Source organism: Empidonax traillii, unplaced genomic scaffold, assembly GCF_003031625.1.
Source record: "Empidonax traillii isolate 1590-97213 ecotype Southwest subspecies unplaced genomic scaffold, ASM303162v1 scaffold240:size1935192, whole genome shotgun sequence".
Classification (NCBI taxonomy): domain Eukaryota; kingdom Metazoa; phylum Chordata; class Aves; order Passeriformes; family Tyrannidae; genus Empidonax; species Empidonax traillii.
In genome coordinates, this window is record NW_020955433.1 from 1,585,554 (window position 1) to 1,605,391 (window position 19,838).

The following is a 19,838-nucleotide window of genomic DNA, read 5'->3' on the forward strand; positions in this document are numbered from 1 at the left end:
TGTAGTTAATCAGTTGATTAATTTAACAGTTGCAAAATGATTCATTAATATTTTCTCTAAGTGCAACAGTAACTTAACCATAAGTTTAACTTTATTTTAAATGTAAATTGGCAATATTCATGATATGCACACACACAGACATAAAGTATATACAAAGGTATACTTAAGAAAAGTTCCCCTCTAGTTCAGTGAAATACTCACATCAGATGCGTTTGTAACATCTCAGTGGGCAAAGGATTAAGCCTTGAGGAGCAATGGGGGTATTAGCCCTGGTTTGTCAGCCTTCCATGGCAGTCCTCAGAGTCTCACAAACTTGAGAGTTTGCTGGCTCTGAGAATCATCCCCCTCCGAGGGAGATGCTGGTTACAGCCCACTGTGGTCCAGGAGAGCTCCAAGGATCTCAGTACCACTGTTTATAGACAGAGTCCTAAGATGATTGACTGAGGTCATCAGTAAATTTTCATCCTTGGCCAGAGTTCGAGTTGGTAGTTACTGGAATATTCCTCGAAAAGTCCATAACAAAAATGTTATTCCACTTAGTATCTCGTTCAGACAGAAAAAGGAAGTCTCAAGGCAAGGCTATTTGTTAGAAAACTGGAGCTTGTTAGACAACAGAAGTTCTGGGAGCAGACAGTGTTTCTGATCCGCTCACAGGGAGCATTTCTGATCTGCTCACAGGCAGCTAACTGCCCAGGTGCCATTAATCCAGGCTGGGGCCTAATGAGTGTTCCTGAGACCACAGTTGGCCCAAGGAGGGAGCTGGGGGGAGGATGCACCAACACACTTCACCATATTTATATTTTCTGCATGTCTAGGTTGAAAAATGGCATGAATAAAATACCTTCATTATTAAGCAAACAACCAAAAATCTAAGCAAACTCCCCCCCCCAATTTAATAATCTAATATTTAGCAGATTTCACCAGGTGTTCAAAAGTAAACAGGACAAATGCAATTTTGAAATATTCTGGTGGCTGTGTTCTAGAAAATATATTTAGTTCCACAGTTTCTCCTGTGAAATCTTTTAGCAGTGAGATCTGTTTCTGAATTGCCATTTCATTGATTTGTAATACTCTTAAGTGAAAAATGCTCCTCTTGTTGCTGTGTTTAAATGTAAGTCTCAAATTCCAGTGCATATCTGTTTTTCAGTGAGGTCAGTGGCTGTTAAAAGGCTGGAGAGTTTTGGCTTATGGGCCAAATTTCTGAAAGAGTTAATAAGCTGATAAAATATTCATTTATAGACACTGAATATAAATACAAAGACTTTAATGTTTTTCTATAGTTAAAAAAGTCCTTGCCTACTCACCCGTCCTGTGATAATTATTTCATATTCTAATGAGCATAGTTGATACTCTGTATAGTGGCAGGAGGTTTTATCAGTTTGCAAACTAATGTCTTTAAATTATTTTTAATGAGTTTAATGAAGTTTGTTCCCCACATTGTTTGCTTGATGCTGAAATTCTCTGCAGCTGTGGATTTTCATCATGTTTAGATTTTTAAGTACCCTTTAGGCCAGTTTGTCTGCAAAGAAACTACTACTGTATCTACTCTTCGCTGGTAGAACTAAAATGATTTTGTAAAAGCAGTACTGTTTATGCTTATCCGACATAATTTTTGTATGCAGTTTCACTTACTGTGGCCTATATCTATCTTCCAGGCTAGTGCTCTGTCTCATATACAGCATATCTAGTACTGTTCATTGACACCAGAGAACTAAATTACGTGAAAGCTGTTCTGCATAAATCCCTTGAGCAGTGGTCATTAAGTGAATGTGTTGTGGCTGCATGTACGGCAACAAAAAAAATCTCTTGGCTTTTGTGGTTTTGACAGTCAAAATAAAAATTAATAATAATAATATTTTTTCATAGTGGCTATACTGGAGGATTCACCCTTCAGTTTTAGTTGAGATGCAGAAATCATTATAAGAGGTAATACAATACAATTTTAATAGAAAAATAAGCAGCAGCCAGCTTGTAGTAATTATATTCCTGGGCATCTGAAACTGCTAGGTTTTGTTCAGGGTGTTTGAGGAACACTGAACCTCCTTAAAGCTTTGAGGAAAAATGCAGAGAGTATTAACTTTGTTTGAGGGAACTCTTCAGCAAGCAACCTGTTTTTCCCCTCTATGCTATGTCACAGCCCTTCTGTTATTCTCTTTTTTTTATTTTCTCCGATGGGTGTCCAGTCTTGTATTTGTGCTGTCAATAGTGACTATGCAACGGGCTGCCTCTCAAAGGCCTTATTCATTTCCTTCCAGATTCCATAAGCCCTTGGTACAAGGTCCCAGAGATTTTCTCCTGGATTAACAAGTTTAGTTATTTCACAAATGGAATAAATACTGCAGATTATTTAGAAAAAAATTGTTCCCTGTCACTTGGTTGTAGCTTGACGGAGCAGAGCAGCAACCTGCTGGCTGCAGCTATTCCTGTTCTGCTGGGTTACCTCTCAGAGTAGTGAGAGAGATTATTTCCACAGAGGAATGTAAAGAACATAAGTAAAAACTTTCTAAATGGAAAATTACTTAGCCTTTAAAAATGAAGAAGAAAAATAAAACCTGCTAGTGTTTCATAATCCTCTTAGGACTCTCTCAGCTCATCAAAAGGTAAGAGATTTCTTTCCTCGGGCATGCTGGGCACAGTTGGCCTGCTGTGCCTCCTAATGTTATCACTATATTCACCCAAACTAGGGGTGCTCTTTTTTAATGGAAATGCCCTCAGATATTACCTAAAAAAAGAGGAAAAACCTGTAAGTGAATAAAATATATATCAGCTTTCTTTGTTCCGATTCACTTCAGGTTTCGCTTGCAGTTTAGCAAATGCAATGCCGATAGAAAGCCTGGCTTTTGGTTTGGATGTCCAGAGTTGAGGCTTTTAGTTTGAAGAGAGGGACAGTGCTCCTCTGTGGTGAGCTCTCTGCAGCTCCCTGGTAGATGATCCTGGCCTTTCCTCCGATTTTGTAGATGGCAAATCTGCAAACTGGCATAATAGCTAAGCAACATTTTGGGATGGGAGTGGGAGTCAAGGATTATTGTAAGCTTTAGGAGAAAACAGGAGCCAGTAATGTCATGGCACAAAGGCAGTGTAATGTCCTGTCCAAGGCAAATAGGAGGGTTTTTTTACCTGTAAAACTCATGATATAAGGTGGCTGCTTGTTATTGATGATTGGTTAGGCTTCCATTGCAGTAGTGTACCCACTTAGAGAGTTGTAGTGCAGGAAAGATGGGAACCATAGGAAAAATCCACGGTAAAGTAACACAAATGTTGGTCTAAGCAGATACGACGTACAGTGGAAGGTTGGAATGCCCTTTCAGTGTGCAGAATATCCAGCATGGTGAAGCACTGAAATACAGTTTCCAAGAAACTTGTGAGGCTCCAGTTAAGAACAGATCAGACAGAAGTCTATCAGGAGCAATACAAAACCTTGCCCTTGGCAAGGAGAAGGGGAAAAAAAAGAAGGAAAATACCCAAGCTTACAGTTAGCTTGTTACCAAAGGGAATTGCTTGACCCCTGTGAGATGTTGCACAAACATCCACACCTGGAAGTAAACTTCAAATGTAGGGAGAGTTGGAAATACCTAATTTTTTTTCAGGGTTCTATTCTGGATAAATAAACCTTTGAAGTGCCTTGGAAAATTCAGAGGACCTTTATCTTTCCACTGGAAGTTTGTTTTAAGGGAATACAGCTTTTTTTTCCCCCCTGAAATTCTTCTCTAGCTTGTGAAGATGTCATGTGGGGGTTGAGTGTATGTGTGTGTTTTGGAATCTTTAGTTTTGTGCCACTATCAGCCTAGATTTGCCTTCATAACTGGTGATGGAGATTGTTTTTGGTTTTTGGTGATCAGAAAAAGGTCCTGCCTCACTAGTGCCTGTAAATATAGTTCTGAGCAGTCATCCCCATTCACTGAATTCCCCCAAAAGAAGGTAATGGGAAGGAAGAGGAGCTTTTTAAGTACATAGGAAATGAGAATCTATTTTTAGCTATCTGTTCAGTTCCTTCTGGGAATCTTAATTTATGTCTGAAAAATTAAGACTAAGCTATGTAGAAAATAACAAACCTTTTTTACTTTCTTTGATCAGGAAAGCTAATTGGTGTCCTAAAGGTAGAAGATTTTAGCTAGTTATATGGTAGTTACACGAAATATGTCAATGTTTCTTTGCCAAGACATTAATGACAAGCTTTAATTTCTTTTTTTGTTAAATACGAAGAACAACTGAAGCTGTAACAGGTTTTCTTGTATGATTTAAGAATACTTCTTCTTTCAACGTTTGCTTCCAATGAAAACTGTCTTATTATGCATGAGATATGAAAGCTGTTTTGAGACATGAAGCTTGAAAATAAGTTGTAAGCTACATTTTTAAACCTTTTTACATGTGTAGCCAAACCAGTCTTGTCTGAAACTTACTATTTTAAAGTTTGAGTTCTCTGAACATACAGCTATCTGTGTATCCAACTGAATGAGTTGTTTATTTTTATTACTTATCTTGAAATTGGAATGTCAGATCAGGTCCTAGTATGCTTTGTATAAAAATCTAGAAGCGTAACAGATGAACAGAGACTGAAAGGGCCTGGCAGTTTTAAAAGCCAGAGGCAGCTGGAGCCAGCTCAGAACTTGTGTTCTAGGTGTCCATGGCACTTTTGGTTCTTAGTGACACCGCCTGCTCCCCAAAGTATGTTTTACACTCCTGGAAAGTAAATGAAAGTAAATTGCATGTAAAAGTGGCACAAGAGGCTGCAACCCTTTTTATGTCATTTTCTCTACATTTTCAGATGTCTCTAAAGTAGAAGGATTTCTGCAAAGGAAAATTTTTTTTTTGGAGAAAGTAACTACAGTATTAGTTACAGTTGATAGCTATTTCATGTTAAGCCTGTCTTTAGAACTACACTAAATAGCATAATAAAATTACCTACGTGGGGAAAAAAGACTTTAGGTTTTGTAGCATGTGTGGTGGATGTGATGGTTCCTGAAATTCCCTGCATAAAAATAAAAATTGTTAAATCCATTTGAGCACAGTAAGACCTGAAAGACTTGGTGGCACTTGAAGGCCGGAATAGTAAACATGTTGCATTACATTAATAAAAGCAGATAAGACTGTGAATTGTTGTCAATGCATACATTAAATAGATCAATTTCAAGATAGCATAAACTAGTAGAGATCACAAACCGCAGGAAATTATAAGAGTAAAATAGCAAAGGTACATGTAAAGCAAAAATATTTCTTTGCTCTTTCACTGAGGTCTTGGTGTGTGTGATTTAGGTGTGGACAAATGAGACAGTTTGTACTGTAGATTAGCTAGGCTCATGCAACTGAGGACATGTTTCAGTAACTTGGGGTTCTTTATCTGATTAAATATAATCTCGCCAGTTAATTCCCAGCTTTGTTTCTGAGTTAAAGAAACATTGTTTGCCTTGGAGGAATCACTCATCTCGGAACCTGAAATATTTTAACTTGAAGGGAATCTGACATTCTGAGGAAAAAAAGTTGAGTTATTAAGGAATAGATTGGGAAAAGGAGAATTATATGTTGTGAAGGTTTTGTGATTTGTCAGAATTCAGATCTAAAAGCATGAGGGGTTTTTTTTAAGATTTAAGTGTACAAAATTCAGCTTGAGGGACTTCAAGCTGATACAGCAGTTGGAATGAGACAGTATGTGCTAATTAAAATCTATCATTTGGGATGTTTCTCACTTGTGTTTTGGTGTAGAATACTGCACTGTGAAAGCTCAGAGATAATTACTGAGCTAAAAAACAAGTTACTGGGAAAAATCTTACAGAATTAGAAACAATTATGGAAGAATGCCGTGTTTGAATGGTTAATGACATAGCAAGAAAGCTATTAATGGAAGCATCTAAGAACAAAATATTTGGGTATCACAAATGTACCTCTGACATTTTACCGGCACCTATTCCCTGTGCATCAATATGTGCTGCCCGAGTACCTCAGTACAGTGACTCAGTGACTCAGAAAATACATAAATTTCTGGAATTGGAGCCTGGAAATAGACTTGCACAGTGTTTTACTTTGTAACTGGACCCTCATGTCAAACTGTCTCCCACCTACTCTAACAGATTCTCTACATTTACTTTTAGTCTTCTGAAAAGAAGAAACTCTTTTCTCTTGATCAGAAATTTAAGTTTGTCTGTAAGAAATTGGATGCCTGCTTTTCACAACTTTCCTCTGGCGTTCAGGTGCCATAACCACTTCGCTCAAATCTAAGATACCACATTTTCCCTACTCACCTTGCTACTAGTTCTTAAGCAGAGTAAGCAGCTTGGTGTATTGGTTTGAACATCTGTCTGTGCCTTTGCCACCACAATTAAGAGTCTAGTTAACTCTTCAAATCAGTTGAAATACAGTTTCACAGTTTGGTTTCCAGTGTATGCCAGCTGAAATGGTAGATCAGAGATGGTATTCATGATCAAAATGTAATTAACTGTATAAATGTTAAAACTTTCCAGACTTAGAGTGTGTACAAATTTCATATGATTACTTTTGAGGGTTTATTGACTTCTGTGATCAAACTTGGTTTTCCCTTACTAAATTACTGATGTCTCTTATTCTAAATACACTTGGAGAGCAGGGTAAATTATGAGAACCTAAAATCTTACCAGTCCTGACTCTAGAACTGTGCTACCCCCAACGAGGTTCTTTCACAGGGCCAGAAGTGACTTTACAGCACGATTATGGCTACAGGATGTTTTCCTGCTTCCGACAGTCATGTCAGATTGTAACGAGAAGAAGCCAAGGGAGTATTTTGAATTGCATGTTCTGTAATAGCCTAACCTTTTTATTACTGTAGTAGTAATTAACTGTGTAAATTGTTAAATTGTATCGAAAAATGTCTCGTTAAAACTGGTGCAGTGCAAAAGAGCTCTAATGCATAGAATTCCTTACCTGTTGCAAGTATTTAAAATGTAGGTCAGTGCTCCTGCACGGGGAGTGCCGGCAGAGGGAGCATCCCGGGCTGCCGGCTCAGCCCGCGGCAGGAGCGAGGTGCGGGTACCGGGAGGGGGGCAGCGCGGCACAGGCCGCTTGGGTGCTGGGATTTGTGTCTCAGATGAAATGAATTACCTTAAGTGGACACGGCGAAATTTCCGTGTCAAGGACCCTGCTTTCCAAAAGCTCAAGAAAGCATTGTTAATAGGAAAGGCCACATTTAAAACCCTATTTAAATATATAGAGAGAATGGTATTCTAATAACTATAAGCTGCAGCAGTTTAAAATTATGACTCTTGGACTTACAAGCTGTACGTGAACTCATATCCTCTATGATACTAGTACAGCCACAAAGGTGAGTGCAGGCATATGATTTGGTAAAATATTTTTTGAATTTTCAATTTTAGGGCGGCAGCAATGACTCTAAGAACAGTGTTGTTATCACTGCAAGCATTGTTGGCAGCTGCAGAACCAGATGATCCACAAGATGCAGTAGTGGCAAACCAGGTAAGATAATCAATCGACCATAATTTTGTGACATTTCTGTAACCTTTGCTGACTCAGGTTAGGCCCCAAACCTTATGGGAGATAAAGATTTTAAACAATTTATTGGAAAATAACCATATAGTAAGTGTGAGTTGCTGTTGCTACAGTGTTTTGTGCTCTTTACTCTTTGGACTCCAGAGTAAGTAGCGGTTACTTTGCAGTGTCAGGAGTTTTATTGTGTTGGTTTTATCCCTTATTTATATCACCTTGTGAGAAATGTCAGGAGATAAAAGCATAGTAAAATGAATTCCAGGATAACTCGCCTTTTAAAATCTAACACTTCCACTATAAGAAAAGCAGTACTGTGTTGGTTTAAAAGGAGTTTTTTAACTTGATGGTGTTCACTGGATTTGACTTGGTAGGTAATTCCTCTTCCAGATTAATATTCATTTGTTGAGCACTGTATTTTTTAATGTCAAAATTTTATGAATAGTGACTTGGAGTAACTTGGGATAAGTATTTAATCACTGGTTGGATTAGTATCAGTAAAATTGTATAATCAACAGGATTTGCTACTTTTCAGTCAGTAGTGATAACTTACAATACCAATAAGTCAGTTGGATCTTATGCCATACCAGGACTGGCATGGTTCTGTTTAAAGTGCAGATGAAAGATAGAAAGTCATTCCATAGCTCTATAGTTGGACAGTGCTCAACAAAGTCCCAAGTGTGTGTGAGATTTCCTTTTTACTCTGGGGAGAGAGGCAGCCTGGCTTCCCACTGACTGGCAGTAAGGGTGTGTTGCAGGAACTGAGGAACAAAGCAAGGTGATGCTGGAGAACCTTCTGTCTCACCTACATCTTCTGTAAGTCAGGACCCTCTGGGATAGGGTGACTAAGTGTGCCCTCCTTACCTGTAAAAATAGGCAGTTTTCAGATCTGTCAGGGTTTGAAGGGAAACACGGAGATCAGAGGTAGCCCACTGCACTGCTGGGTGGGGGAGAGTTGTTTGCTAGCACTGTGCTCAGTAGTAAGTACAGAAGGCTTATTTGTGTGGTTGTGCAGTAAGGCTGCTCTCATCAAATGTCCCTGAATGGTTCTGTCAGGCTGAATTACTCTGCCCAGAGAGAAGTGTTGCCAAGGCCAGCAAGGCCACCAGGCATGTCCCTGTGGTGGCTTTTCTTGCCAGATGTGTGCCCTTGCTGTCACACCCTCTCTTCATTAAACAAAAACACTTTTTCCTTTTTTTTTTTTTTACAAAGAACAAAATAGTGTTTCCTGTTCTGGCCCTGATGGTAGACTTTTGTGTGGGAATCATAACAGTCTTGTAGAAGCACTTGAGCTGGAAAGAATATTTTCTCAGGCAAAAAACTTCTTGAAACTTCGTAGTTTCCAAAGAGCAATTTTCCTGCCCCTCAGCTGCTTGTGGGGTGTGTCCAGTGGGACCGTGGCATGGTTGATGTGGGGAGAATTCAGTTTATCCTGTTCCTGCAAATACCTGCATGAAAACTGCATTGGGGTTTGGCCTTGAGTTAGAGGCATATGATGTGATGAGAAAGTGATTATAATGGTTTTGAGAAGTGTAGTGGTAAACTCCCACTTCCTTCATGTGTTTTATTCGGTGTTAGGGTCTCTTACTTTGAGGTTGATTGCTTTTTCCAAAACAAAAATTCACAAGGAAATAATTATCCTCTACACTCATTAAGTTAATTTACTAAACGATGTGTTGTCCAGGTAAACGGCAGCATTCTGCAAGCTCTTGAGCTGAATCCCAGGAAGAACTGCTTGAATAACAGCAGCGTTTTCAGACACCAGCTGTCTGCTGTCAAAACTACCTCAACTAGCTGCTGGGTTTTTTTCAGTACAGCAACATTAACAGCCTCAGATTCCTGATACAGAGACATCAGCAAAAGTTGCCTTTAGGCTTTCCTCAATTCAGTGAGAAGCTAGATTATTTATAGATACCCAAGTAAAGGAACTCTATTAATAGCACACTGAAAGCTAGTTCTGAATAAAATGGAGTTATGACTAATCCTTTGCACTTCAGATCGTTGCTTTCTAGGTTTGGCAGTGTTCTCAGAAATATTTTTTTAAAAAATAATTTGGGGGAAGATCCCTTAAGAGCAGAAAAATATAGTGCTTCAGGATGCTACTGATGCTCAACTTAATCCTTCCTCTTTTCTAGTCATTTCAACAAAAGCAATTCATTATGGACCATTGTATTTATAATAGTGAGTTATTTTCAACAACAGATTGCCTCCCGTGTTTGTTTTAATGCCATTAATAACCAGATAGTAAATATCCAAATTACATCATGTGTATCAGAACTAGAGGGAGGTGTGCAAGGCACACAGAGTGGTGTAGTTGGTGTGTTTTTGTAGGAGAGGCAAAATGAAATGCACAGCATTGGACCACGCTTTATAGATGTAATGACATTTTCATATATGAATGAAATGCTTAAGAATTATAGTCAGCCATGTTTCTGTCCTTTAAATGCATCTAAATATTTGAGGAATATATTTCCTATTATTGTCGTCTTGTTTAGTGCTAAAATTTATTAAATATCTAAGATGGGGCTACCCTTTTTTTTTTTTCCAAGTGATGATTTCAAGGAAGAGGTTTTTTAAGACAAAAACTTGATATTGCATACAAAGGTTGCTAAAAGGGGAAACTCATTTAACTTTTCTGAGTACAGTTTATGGCAGATGACCCACTTTCTTGGCTTTTGAGTTCTTGGCACATGGAGAAAGTTCTCTGTGATATGGTCCATTCAGTTTTCCGTTATGAAACTTGTTAGTCACGAGATTGGTGCAAAATAACATACAGGCTGGCATGATTTTTTTCTGGTAAATAATAGCTTGCCTGAAGAGTTGCAGCTCCCTGGTTTTGCTCACCTGTTTTTCAGCCCTTCTTTTATCACCTGTGTGATCCGTATCCTTACTCTTGGGAAGAAGCCTGGTAGTAGAATGTTAGTCCTGACTAAAAACTGCAGACCTACTTTCAGTGCATAAAACCAGATATATTTTTCAGTGATCAGAGAAATGCATTATAGTAGTAAGCATTACCCATGTTCAGGAGATTGTTAACATAGAGATAATTTGTGCTCTGCCACACTGAATATAGATTCTCAGTAGCTGTGCTAAATATAGATCCTTTACTTTAGATCACTGCAGTTGAGAGCAGTACCTGGTTGTACACGTGAAATACCCACAGTGCATCATTGAACCTGAAGGCAAACTCCTTATATCAAATGCTTGGATGGGTTTACTCTGTGTGTAATCCTCACCTCTAAATTTATTTTGAAAATGGCAGCATGATCAGTGTGAAACACTGTTGAAGATACTGTAGGAAGAATGATGGATTGCAGTCTTCCATATCATCTTGCTGTTTGGTTGGATTGCTGAGTTGATTTAACTTTTCCCTTCTCCTCCTCTCTCTTTTGTGTAGTACAAACAAAACCCAGAAATGTTTAAACAGACAGCTCGACTTTGGGCACATGTGTATGCTGGAGCACCAGTTTCTAGTCCAGAATACACCAAAAAAATAGAAAACCTTTGTGCTATGGGCTTTGATAGGGTAAGTATATATGGCTTAAATATTTTTCAGTAGGGGCAGGGCAAGTATATGTGTATAAATACAGGAGTCATCAGTATACTAAAGCAGATTTGCTGCTTCTGTGACCTTTTGTTGGTCTAATAATTCGCTACTTATTTTTAAGAACTGGAGTAAAATACTACGTTACTGATGAATCTCCTGAGCTACCCCTGCCTTTTTGAAACAATTTTTTCTATAAATTATTTGTTGGAATTTAATAAATGGTAAATTAACATGTTCTGATTAATCTGTGAACTTTTCATTCCACTTCTCGGAGCTGCAGCTTCACACACTGAAAATATTATTGCTTTTGTTTTCTCATTGCAGAATGCAGTAATAGTGGCCTTGTCTTCAAAATCATGGGATGTAGAGACTGCAACAGAATTACTCCTGAGTAACTGAGCCATATAGAGAGAGCTGCTTCTGTAGTCCAGCTTGCCCCTTCTGGAGGAGCATCACCATCTGTTATCCTAGGATTCTATATAGATTCTCTTTCAAAACTGGCACTCTTGCCTGATGATGCTATCTAGGCACTATTGGAGACTGAAAAAAGCGCTCTGTAAATAAAGCTAATTAAACGTCTGTGTAAATTTAAAAAGGGGAAATACTTTAATTTTTTTTCTTACTAAATATTGTAAAAATTCTTTGAGCTCAGCTAAGATAATGGGAAAAAACATGCCTACTTTAGTGTTTAGCAGTGTGACGAAGACTAGCAGGAACTTGCTTCAGGATTTTGATTTAGTAATTCAGAAAGCAACATTTTTGAGTGTTAGTCATCAAAATTGTTGGTGCCACTCATCACAGTTATCTTACTGTTTTTAACATGGATCCTATGTGCCTGTGGATTGACCTATATTTGCATGCTTGTACTTAATAGACATATTAGGTAGGGTCGCTGAAGAGAGCACCATGGAAATACTCGTTTGCTTTTGTAACTTTTTTCCTGACAGACTTTCAAGACTTACCCAAAGTTCCAAATGGTGACCTATTCAGAACCATTTTCTTTCTAGCTTATTAATTGGGAAACCTGATTCTCCTCTCCCTTACATCATACTGTTGATTCTGTTTCATCATCAGTAGGTATTATCTGTGCCATTACAGTAGTCTAGGCTCCCCTTTAAAAATATATATTTTGACTTATCAGTAATGATTTTCATCCATCATGTTTTCTACACAATCATGTAAGGAGTATGCCTCGATACAGCACAGAAAGATGGAGCTGGTTTCACTTCCTTTTTTTTGGTCTTAAATAGCTGTAAAGTGTTCTTCAGTACATTCTGGATAATATGATTTCACGGTGTTTGAAGGAGGACAAAGCTGATTCTGAGAATGAAAAAAATTTTTTTCAGAGTACTTGATATGATGCAATCAGCTGTTTTTTGCAGCAGTTTTCTAGCTTTATTTTGGGCTTCAATTTAAGGATTGCTTACCAGGTACTTTAAAATTCATCCTTGCTTGCATTTTTCTCTGGTTAACACATGGAGGCTGTGGTGGTGTTTTTACTGTACATACTTCAAATGCTCATAGAAGTAGAAGTGTGTTCTCAATTTAGCTTTCTTTTGGATTGATGTTTCTGATGAACGAGAACTGAAATCTTACCTTGGCTTGTACATATAGTCAGTCTTTTTATTTGTATTAAAATGACATTTCATCCCGAGTGCAAAAGCTTGAAAATTATTAGTTTTGCAACTTCAAACACTAGTACATCTATTTAAAGAGAGCTGTAATGTCTTTGTGGATATGATGCTAACTTTTGAGAATATATCTGACAAGGAAGTTCAGAGAAATCCTGAGACTAGAGAGCGGGCATTGTGGATAATGGAGTACTGTGTAAGTCATCTTTTCTATGATTGCTTTGTTTTGCTGGGTTTTTTTTTCTCCTAAACTGTGGACTAATGGGGTGGGGAAATATAAGCCTGTTTGGGTTTTTTCTAGAGCTGTGAAGTTCAAGTTGAAATAGTTTCACACTTCATAGTCTGTTTATAACTCATACTAGAGGAAATCAGGAACATTATGTTAAATACCTGGAGCATAGGGTAGGGGAACAGAACCAGAAAACAGAGCTGTAGACACCTGGCTAGTTCAGGGATGTTCCCTGCCCTGCTCTGTCTGATGTGTCCAAACTTAAAAAAGGGCACAGACAGTAAATACTTTGAACTCATATCAGTGCAATACTAAATGCATTTGCTTAGTCTTTATACTTACTGCTTTTTAAGGTGTAGTCAGTGACCAGTTTTCTTGAGTTAGTGTAAATCATTTGCAATGATGCCAAAGGAAATGAGTTGTTTTGACTTTCCTTATATTTATTTATTTTTTTTTAAACAAAAAGCTGCTACTGTCCAGCTGGTTTGCTAGATGGAAACCAGGGACAGTAGGAAACTGGCAAAATGCCACTTGTGTTAATCTCAAGTTGCTGTCTTTCTGTTATACAGGCTAAGAACTTCTTGATTACATCAACACCTTTTTTTTTTACCCTGGTGGTAAATATGAATCGCTGACTACTTTCCTTTGTTCTTCGCTGCTATTTATCAAAAGAAAGAACTTGGAAATCATTGTCGGGGACATAAAAATTCTCAGTTATGGGCTTCTGAACGTGTCTTTTGATAAGACTAGTTTCCTAAGAACAGCAGGTTTTTCCAACAGTATGTAAAGGGAGGAATGAAGCTGGGGAAAGGGGGAGAGGGAGAAAAGGGGAAATGGTTCTTAGGTGAGCATGGTTACCTCTGAAAGAATGCCCTGTTAAGTTTTACTTCTCTCATGGAGTTACCTCATTTTCTTCTCTACTGCAGAATCCTTGTCTTCCCCTTCCCCCTTATGTAGAAATGTTGGATTGTGGGGTTTGCCCTCCATCCGTGTGCTCAGTAGCTTAATGCTAGCTCAGGTGCTGGCAGGAAGCTTCTCAAGAAGTGAGCTGGGAAGGAAACGTGACCCAGCATTAAGGAGACACCTGTGGTCTGAAGTCCCTCTGAATTTTGACATGTGACTCCTTTATAAGGAATGTTTTTGTATTCTCGGTAATTATCAGAGTTGAGTATAGGGATAATGTTGTACAAGGTTAGTTTAACTGCAGCTGGGGCTGAGCCCTAGGAATTTTGCTTTTAGTGTTCAGTTTATCATTGTGAATTTGTACATACAAATGGTAGCTCTGTTTTCTGCATCGCTGAACGTCACTCTGTTCAGGGCCCTGTGCGTCCACAGGACGTGGAGTTGCCGCGCAGTCCTCTCCAGCTGGGGACTCGGGCTGCACATTCACCACTTCCTTAAAACAAGAACACGAAACATGGGTACAGTTGCTTTCTAAGTACAGATAAACCCTGCATTGTCTTCCTCTATTGTGCCAGAAGATGGCTTGAAACAGTCATTTTGACATCTAAATGGCCCCATTTTTCGAGATAATTGGTCATGACTATGGCTTGCCAGAGCATCCATTGGATTTCACTGCTGAACATTTTAACATGGATCCAGCAAAGTGATTTATCTTATCCAGTTCCTCCAAGCGCATAGTTCAGGTCTGTTCAGAGGTAGAGAAATGCCCTTTCCTGTTGCCAAAAGCCTCTGTTTTCCCATGAGTACCAAAACCCCTGACTGTATCCCACCCCCTTGCCAAATTCACAGCTTCCTCCCATTGCTTCTGTGAACAAGCTGTGTTCTCAGCATGACAAACTTGCATTTGAAGACAAAAAACTTAGATACATACCCTTCTGGAAAGATGTGTCAGTGCTATTTATTCTGCATACTCTAAACTTCTTTTTTTTTTTTAAGCTTACCACAGAGTACATGGGGCCTTGGCTATAATTGGTTTGATAGTGTTTATCCGAGTAATTAGGTACTACTGGTGTATGAACGTGTCTTAGGGGTTTTTTTAATTATCACTGTATTCAAGTGTTTTCCATGTAAATTAGTACTGGAACACTGACATAAGGAATATAGGATTTTTTTTGTTTTGTCTAAAAGGAGGAATTAAAGAGCCAGAAAGAATCTTACCTTGTAACACCAAATCTGCATTAGATGGTGTGGGTAACAGAAACATTTAAACTATGCAAATTTAAGCTTAACAGCTGTGACTCAGACTAGGCACTTCGGAGTATATGGATTGCTTATGTCATCGGGAAAGGGAGAAGGGGAGTGGGGGAAATCAAAACACACGCTCAAGCAAGACTGGCTGTTTACTGCATTGGTCATGCCCTGTGATGAGGAAGTGTTCCATTTTTAGTGCAAGGGGAAACCTAACTGTGCATGTCCTGTTTCCTTCCAAAACACCAACAAAAGCTAGCTTAGTCTTGGGAGGCTTGTCCAAAGGGGGGAGTGTTAAATAATTTAGCAGAGAAAGCTGGTTTTACTTAGTGTCTGCTGATGAGCAGAGGCAACAGGAAGATGAGGTGTCCTCTCCTGCTCTGGTTTGTTGATGGGAGTTGATGAGTGTGGCCACTGACTTGTCATCAGGTGCTTAGCTTTGTAGGTTTTGGTGAGCAGTTGGCTCAACAGGAGATAGCAAAAGTGCATTTCATCATCGTCTGCTGCATCACAGAACTAAAGCATGGAAGTCAAGATGCTTATTGGGTGCCTAAGGCTTTTTCTGAGAAGACCATATTGACGTTTTCACAGATACCATCCTCATTTTCCAGGCACAGCCTTCTCCTAGGGCTAGGCAAAGCGGCAGCTGCTTCTCTCTTGCTAGTTTTCTGATCTGTTCCAATCCTATCTGTGAATGATGTAGCTTGCTCTTCCCACTTGTGGTATTAGTGTCATCAGCTGACTCATCATCAGATTCACAAGACCAACTGCCATCAACGCATTTGGCTCCTGGCTTGGTTATTCCAGCTGCAGCGCTCTGTTGGCAGCAGCTTCAGATTTGTTCTCACTGGACAAACTCTTGCGAATCATTTGCACTGTGCTGTGCCGTGATGTTCCTTCTCTTCCGTTACCTGCTTTGTAGGCGTTAAAATAACTACAGGATCGCTCATGGTGCTGAGCCCTTCATCGATAATGTAAGTTCAGGTCCTTGACTCGACAGACGAGGAAATGTACTGTGAAAATGCTGTACTTGTCCGGTTTGCAATTTGTGGCAACTGCTGGTGCTCTGTGCGGTGCCTGAAGGAGGCTGCCATCATAGGAATGCTGATGTCAACTGTTGAAGAACCCTGCTTTTCTCTTATCTTCTCCATCCTAAGTTCTGACTTTTCTAGTAAATAATATATTTACCAATAAATACTGCAGGAGGTTGCTTCCTAAGCGTCAGACTTCCTGTAGAAGAGGAGTGGGGGGGTGGGGCTGGAATGCAGCATCAGTGTTTTTTGTCTTGAAAATAAAAACTACACAAACACTTTTGTACACAAATAATTTTTAAAATAAACACACATTTTAAAAGATGTTGATTTTCATTGGGAATGCTTAACAATAAATGCATGTTTCCCTGAAAACAGTTTTCATTTTATTTCTGGCAATTTAGATTGTTCTGAGATTACAGGGTCTACTGCCTCCATGTCAGTAACGAGAGAGAAAGGGATGATCATTTTCATGGTGCATATTAATAGTTTTTGAAGAAGAAAATTGTGTAAATATAAGTTGTGTAATGGAAGGGTGTGTTATTTCAGCGAGGACTGCCTCGTGATGGTCTGGGAAATAACAGGTACAGCTGCAACACCTCGTGTCTCCTTTCAAAGGCTGCGTCTGAAGGAACAAAGCCAAAAACTCACAGAGGAAAAACTTCTCTTTGGATTTTCCAGCACCACTCATGTTCATGTCATCTTTGTGCATTTTAAACTATGTACCTCATACAAACTGCAGTTGGTTCTTGCACTGGGAGGTGGCAGCCTGTTGGGTAATAACACTGCCCTGGTGTTCAGCTGTAGAAGAATCTGGTGGAGATCACGGCTGTGGATTTGCTACCAGCACAAACTATTCACTGTTTTGGCATTTGTCAGCATTTGTTAAATGGAGTGAAGCAGTTTGGAGACAGTGGCTGTGCAGTGGAAGCAACGAGCAGCAAGTTTGCTGTGGAGCTGGTTGTAATTCCGTTTCAGATCTACGTCCCATCTTCAGGTGTGTGTTTGTCCCTGGGCAGGTTTTGCAGGTTTCTGGGCAGGCTCTACCAGCTGGGATAGTGCTGCAGTTTTACAGTGTAAGATAATGTTCGGGTTTTTTGTTTAATTTACTGTCACCGGGAGCTGTGTCGTGTTGTGGTACCTCATTCTTTAAGAGGGGTGAGGGAGAGGGAGCACTCCCCAGCCCCCCTCTCCTGTGGGTGGGGGCTTCTCTTAGCCTGACATCAATTCAGAGAAATGAAAAAAAAAAAATCCATGTTTCCTAATTCCTGTAGTTTGACATGAGTAACTGAGAGCTGCTTTATACTGAAATACTTGTGAAGTTGTCCAACAGCCTTGTCATTTCTTCCAGCGCCCCAAAACTGGAAGCGAGTTCACAGCTGAAATGGACTGATGGTGCTTGCTAGCTTGACTCGTCCTGTACTTACTTTTCTGTTTCAGTGGCTGTAATACTGACACGTTTGGCTCTCAGGCGGGTAACTGATACCTCCAATACAGCAAATCCAGGATTTTAAATTGTTTTTAAGGTCAAGTCTGGATCTGGAGCACCCGTGTCTGGTATAATGTCAAATAAATTACATTGCTTCACTTAGTGGCTACTTTGTGTTGAAATATGTGAAGTCTTTAGGTGGGTTTGTGACAACCTCATATAAAATAAAGGGTAAGCAGCAGGGATGGTGAGGAAAATACGAGTGTGGTGGTGCTGGGGTGGGGGGGGGAGAGGTGGGAGAGAAACTGTTCTGTGCTGATGTTACCTGAGCCACCAGACCCTTTAGCAACCCAAGTCCTCCATGTACAGCTGGCAAGTGTGGTGCAGGGCACCTACAGCGGGTAGGAAAAGGGACAGTGCTTTGCTTTCCCTGCCCTGGTCTCTTCTCTTCCTCCATTTTTCCCAAATCCTCTTCTCGCAGCTGGTGGTTTAAGAATGGGATAGACGGTGAGTAGTCAGAGCTCCTGCTGATCCTGAGAGGTTTGGGAAGTTCCCTGCAGCTCGGCCATGTTTCTGTTTCAGGGCAAAGCTGGCTGTCCCCATTTTTAAACATCTACCTGCTGCCCAGGTGCAGAGGTGCGTAGGAGAGTAGCTTTCTTGAAGCAGGAACATTTTGCTGGTTACAGCTCAAAAAGATAAAAGCTAGTTATGCTTCAAGATAGATTTTAGTTCAAAAGCAGGCCTGGAACTGGCTGGTCCCATTTCCCACTGCAGTCAGTCATAACAAAGAACTGGCAATCATGTAATGGCCGCAGCTTTACATTTCCCTCAGCTTAAGGCTGAAGAGCAAACACCAGGCACAAAGCAGGTCCCAGGTGTTTCTGGATGTGCTGGCCATCACATCTTCACCTTGCTGCGAAAAACTGTTGTGTGTTTAGTGCTTTATCTGTGTAGAAAGTGGTTTAAAAAGCTGTCAGTTCAAACAGAATGAAAACACCTGATACTTACGGCTTTACTGTTAAAGAAATGAATCCTGTATATGAACTTCCTAGAAGTGCATGACCTGCCGGGATGGGGACAAGGGGGACATGTTCTCCCTCTTGCTTGGCATACATGTTGCCCACTATGATTTATTCTACGTTGAAATCCTTCAGTGGTCTGAACCACATCAAAAATGCCAGGGTAAACTGTCTCCAGGCCACACTTGTCAGGAAAGAGAACTGTTCAGATCAAAGTAACCAAAAGTTACTATACTGAGGTGGAGGGGGAAAAAAACAAAAACAAAAGCACAAACCAGCCCCAAAAGGTTCTTAAAAACAGAGGCAAGTTCTTTGTATCGTTTAAGTGCCATTCTTTTCACCTGTAAATGGTTCTCAGCTGTGAGGAGTCATCAAGGGGAAGTGCAGAGTCCTGCACCTGGGGAGGAACAATCTCGGGCACCAGTACAGGCTGGGGCAACTTGCAAGCAACTCCGCAGAGGAGATGGGGATTCAAGGTCTGGACCAAGCTGAACATGAGCCACCAACCTGCACTTGTGGGAAAGGCAGCAAACTGTCCTGGGCTGCATTAAGCCAAGTGTCACCAGCAGGCTGAAGGAGGAGATTCTGCCCTCTGCACAGTCCTGGTGAGGCCACAGAGAGCAGGAGTGCCAGGTCCTGCTCCAACAGGCTGGCCTGCAGGCAGCTGGCTGTCCACACAAGCAACTGTGGACTAAGGGGTCTGTGTCTGTTCAATGTTCACTGCAAAAGAAGCAAATAGACACAAAAGGGCCACATCCTGTAGACGTGAAATGACAAAACCCTCTCAATAGCAAAAAGGTTAAAAAAAATCCCACCAACAAAAAAAACCACCCACATTTTGGCTTAAAGTTACGATGTTTTGGAAAGAAAGCAGTTCAATGATGCAGAATCAAATGACATTCTGGTATCATCTTGGCCAACTGCTTTGGGCAGCATCCAAAACCATCCTCAAGAAACAGTTTACGTAAGGAAAATGCTTAGAGCAGGAACCCCGCCCTGCTCCCCTGGCAAAGACAAAGAGCAACCTTGGCACGTGGTGCGGTTCCCACGTGGCAGGGGGAAGGGGTGTGGGCACTTGGGTAAGTGGTCTTTTGGAGGAGGAACCCATTACCATTTCAAGGCTGAAGAGTGACCAAATAAAAAATAGACCTGAGCTCCTGAGATCTGAAGAAGATGGCAAGTTGGTCTTCCTAAATTTAATAGGAAGGTCCCTACACCTGAGCCTGTAGCTCTGGGGGTGGAAGTGCCCTCAAAAATGGCCAAACAGTATCTAATACCTGTTGGTTATGTTGGAAGGTGTTGTGCTGGTCAGACACAGCATGCTTGGAGACAGT

At 40.2% G+C, this 19,838-nt stretch overlaps 1 protein-coding gene across 2 annotated transcripts in view; it reads left to right on the top strand.

The window, feature by feature from the left end:
• UBE2K (ubiquitin conjugating enzyme E2 K) overlaps positions 1-17,294 on the top strand; it is a 45,339-nt gene extending 28,045 nt beyond the window's left edge. For both annotated transcript variants that reach the window (XM_027888562.1, XM_027888561.1), the window contains 3 exons: positions 7,341-7,440; positions 10,865-10,993; positions 11,339-17,294. In XM_027888562.1, the coding sequence (XP_027744363.1) occupies positions 7,351-7,440; positions 10,865-10,993; positions 11,339-11,413 (294 nt within the window). In that variant the 5' untranslated portion in view covers positions 7,341-7,350 and the 3' untranslated portion in view covers positions 11,414-17,294. The remainder of the gene's footprint in view (positions 1-7,340; positions 7,441-10,864; positions 10,994-11,338) is intronic.
• The last annotated feature ends 2,544 nt before the right edge of the window (positions 17,295-19,838 follow it).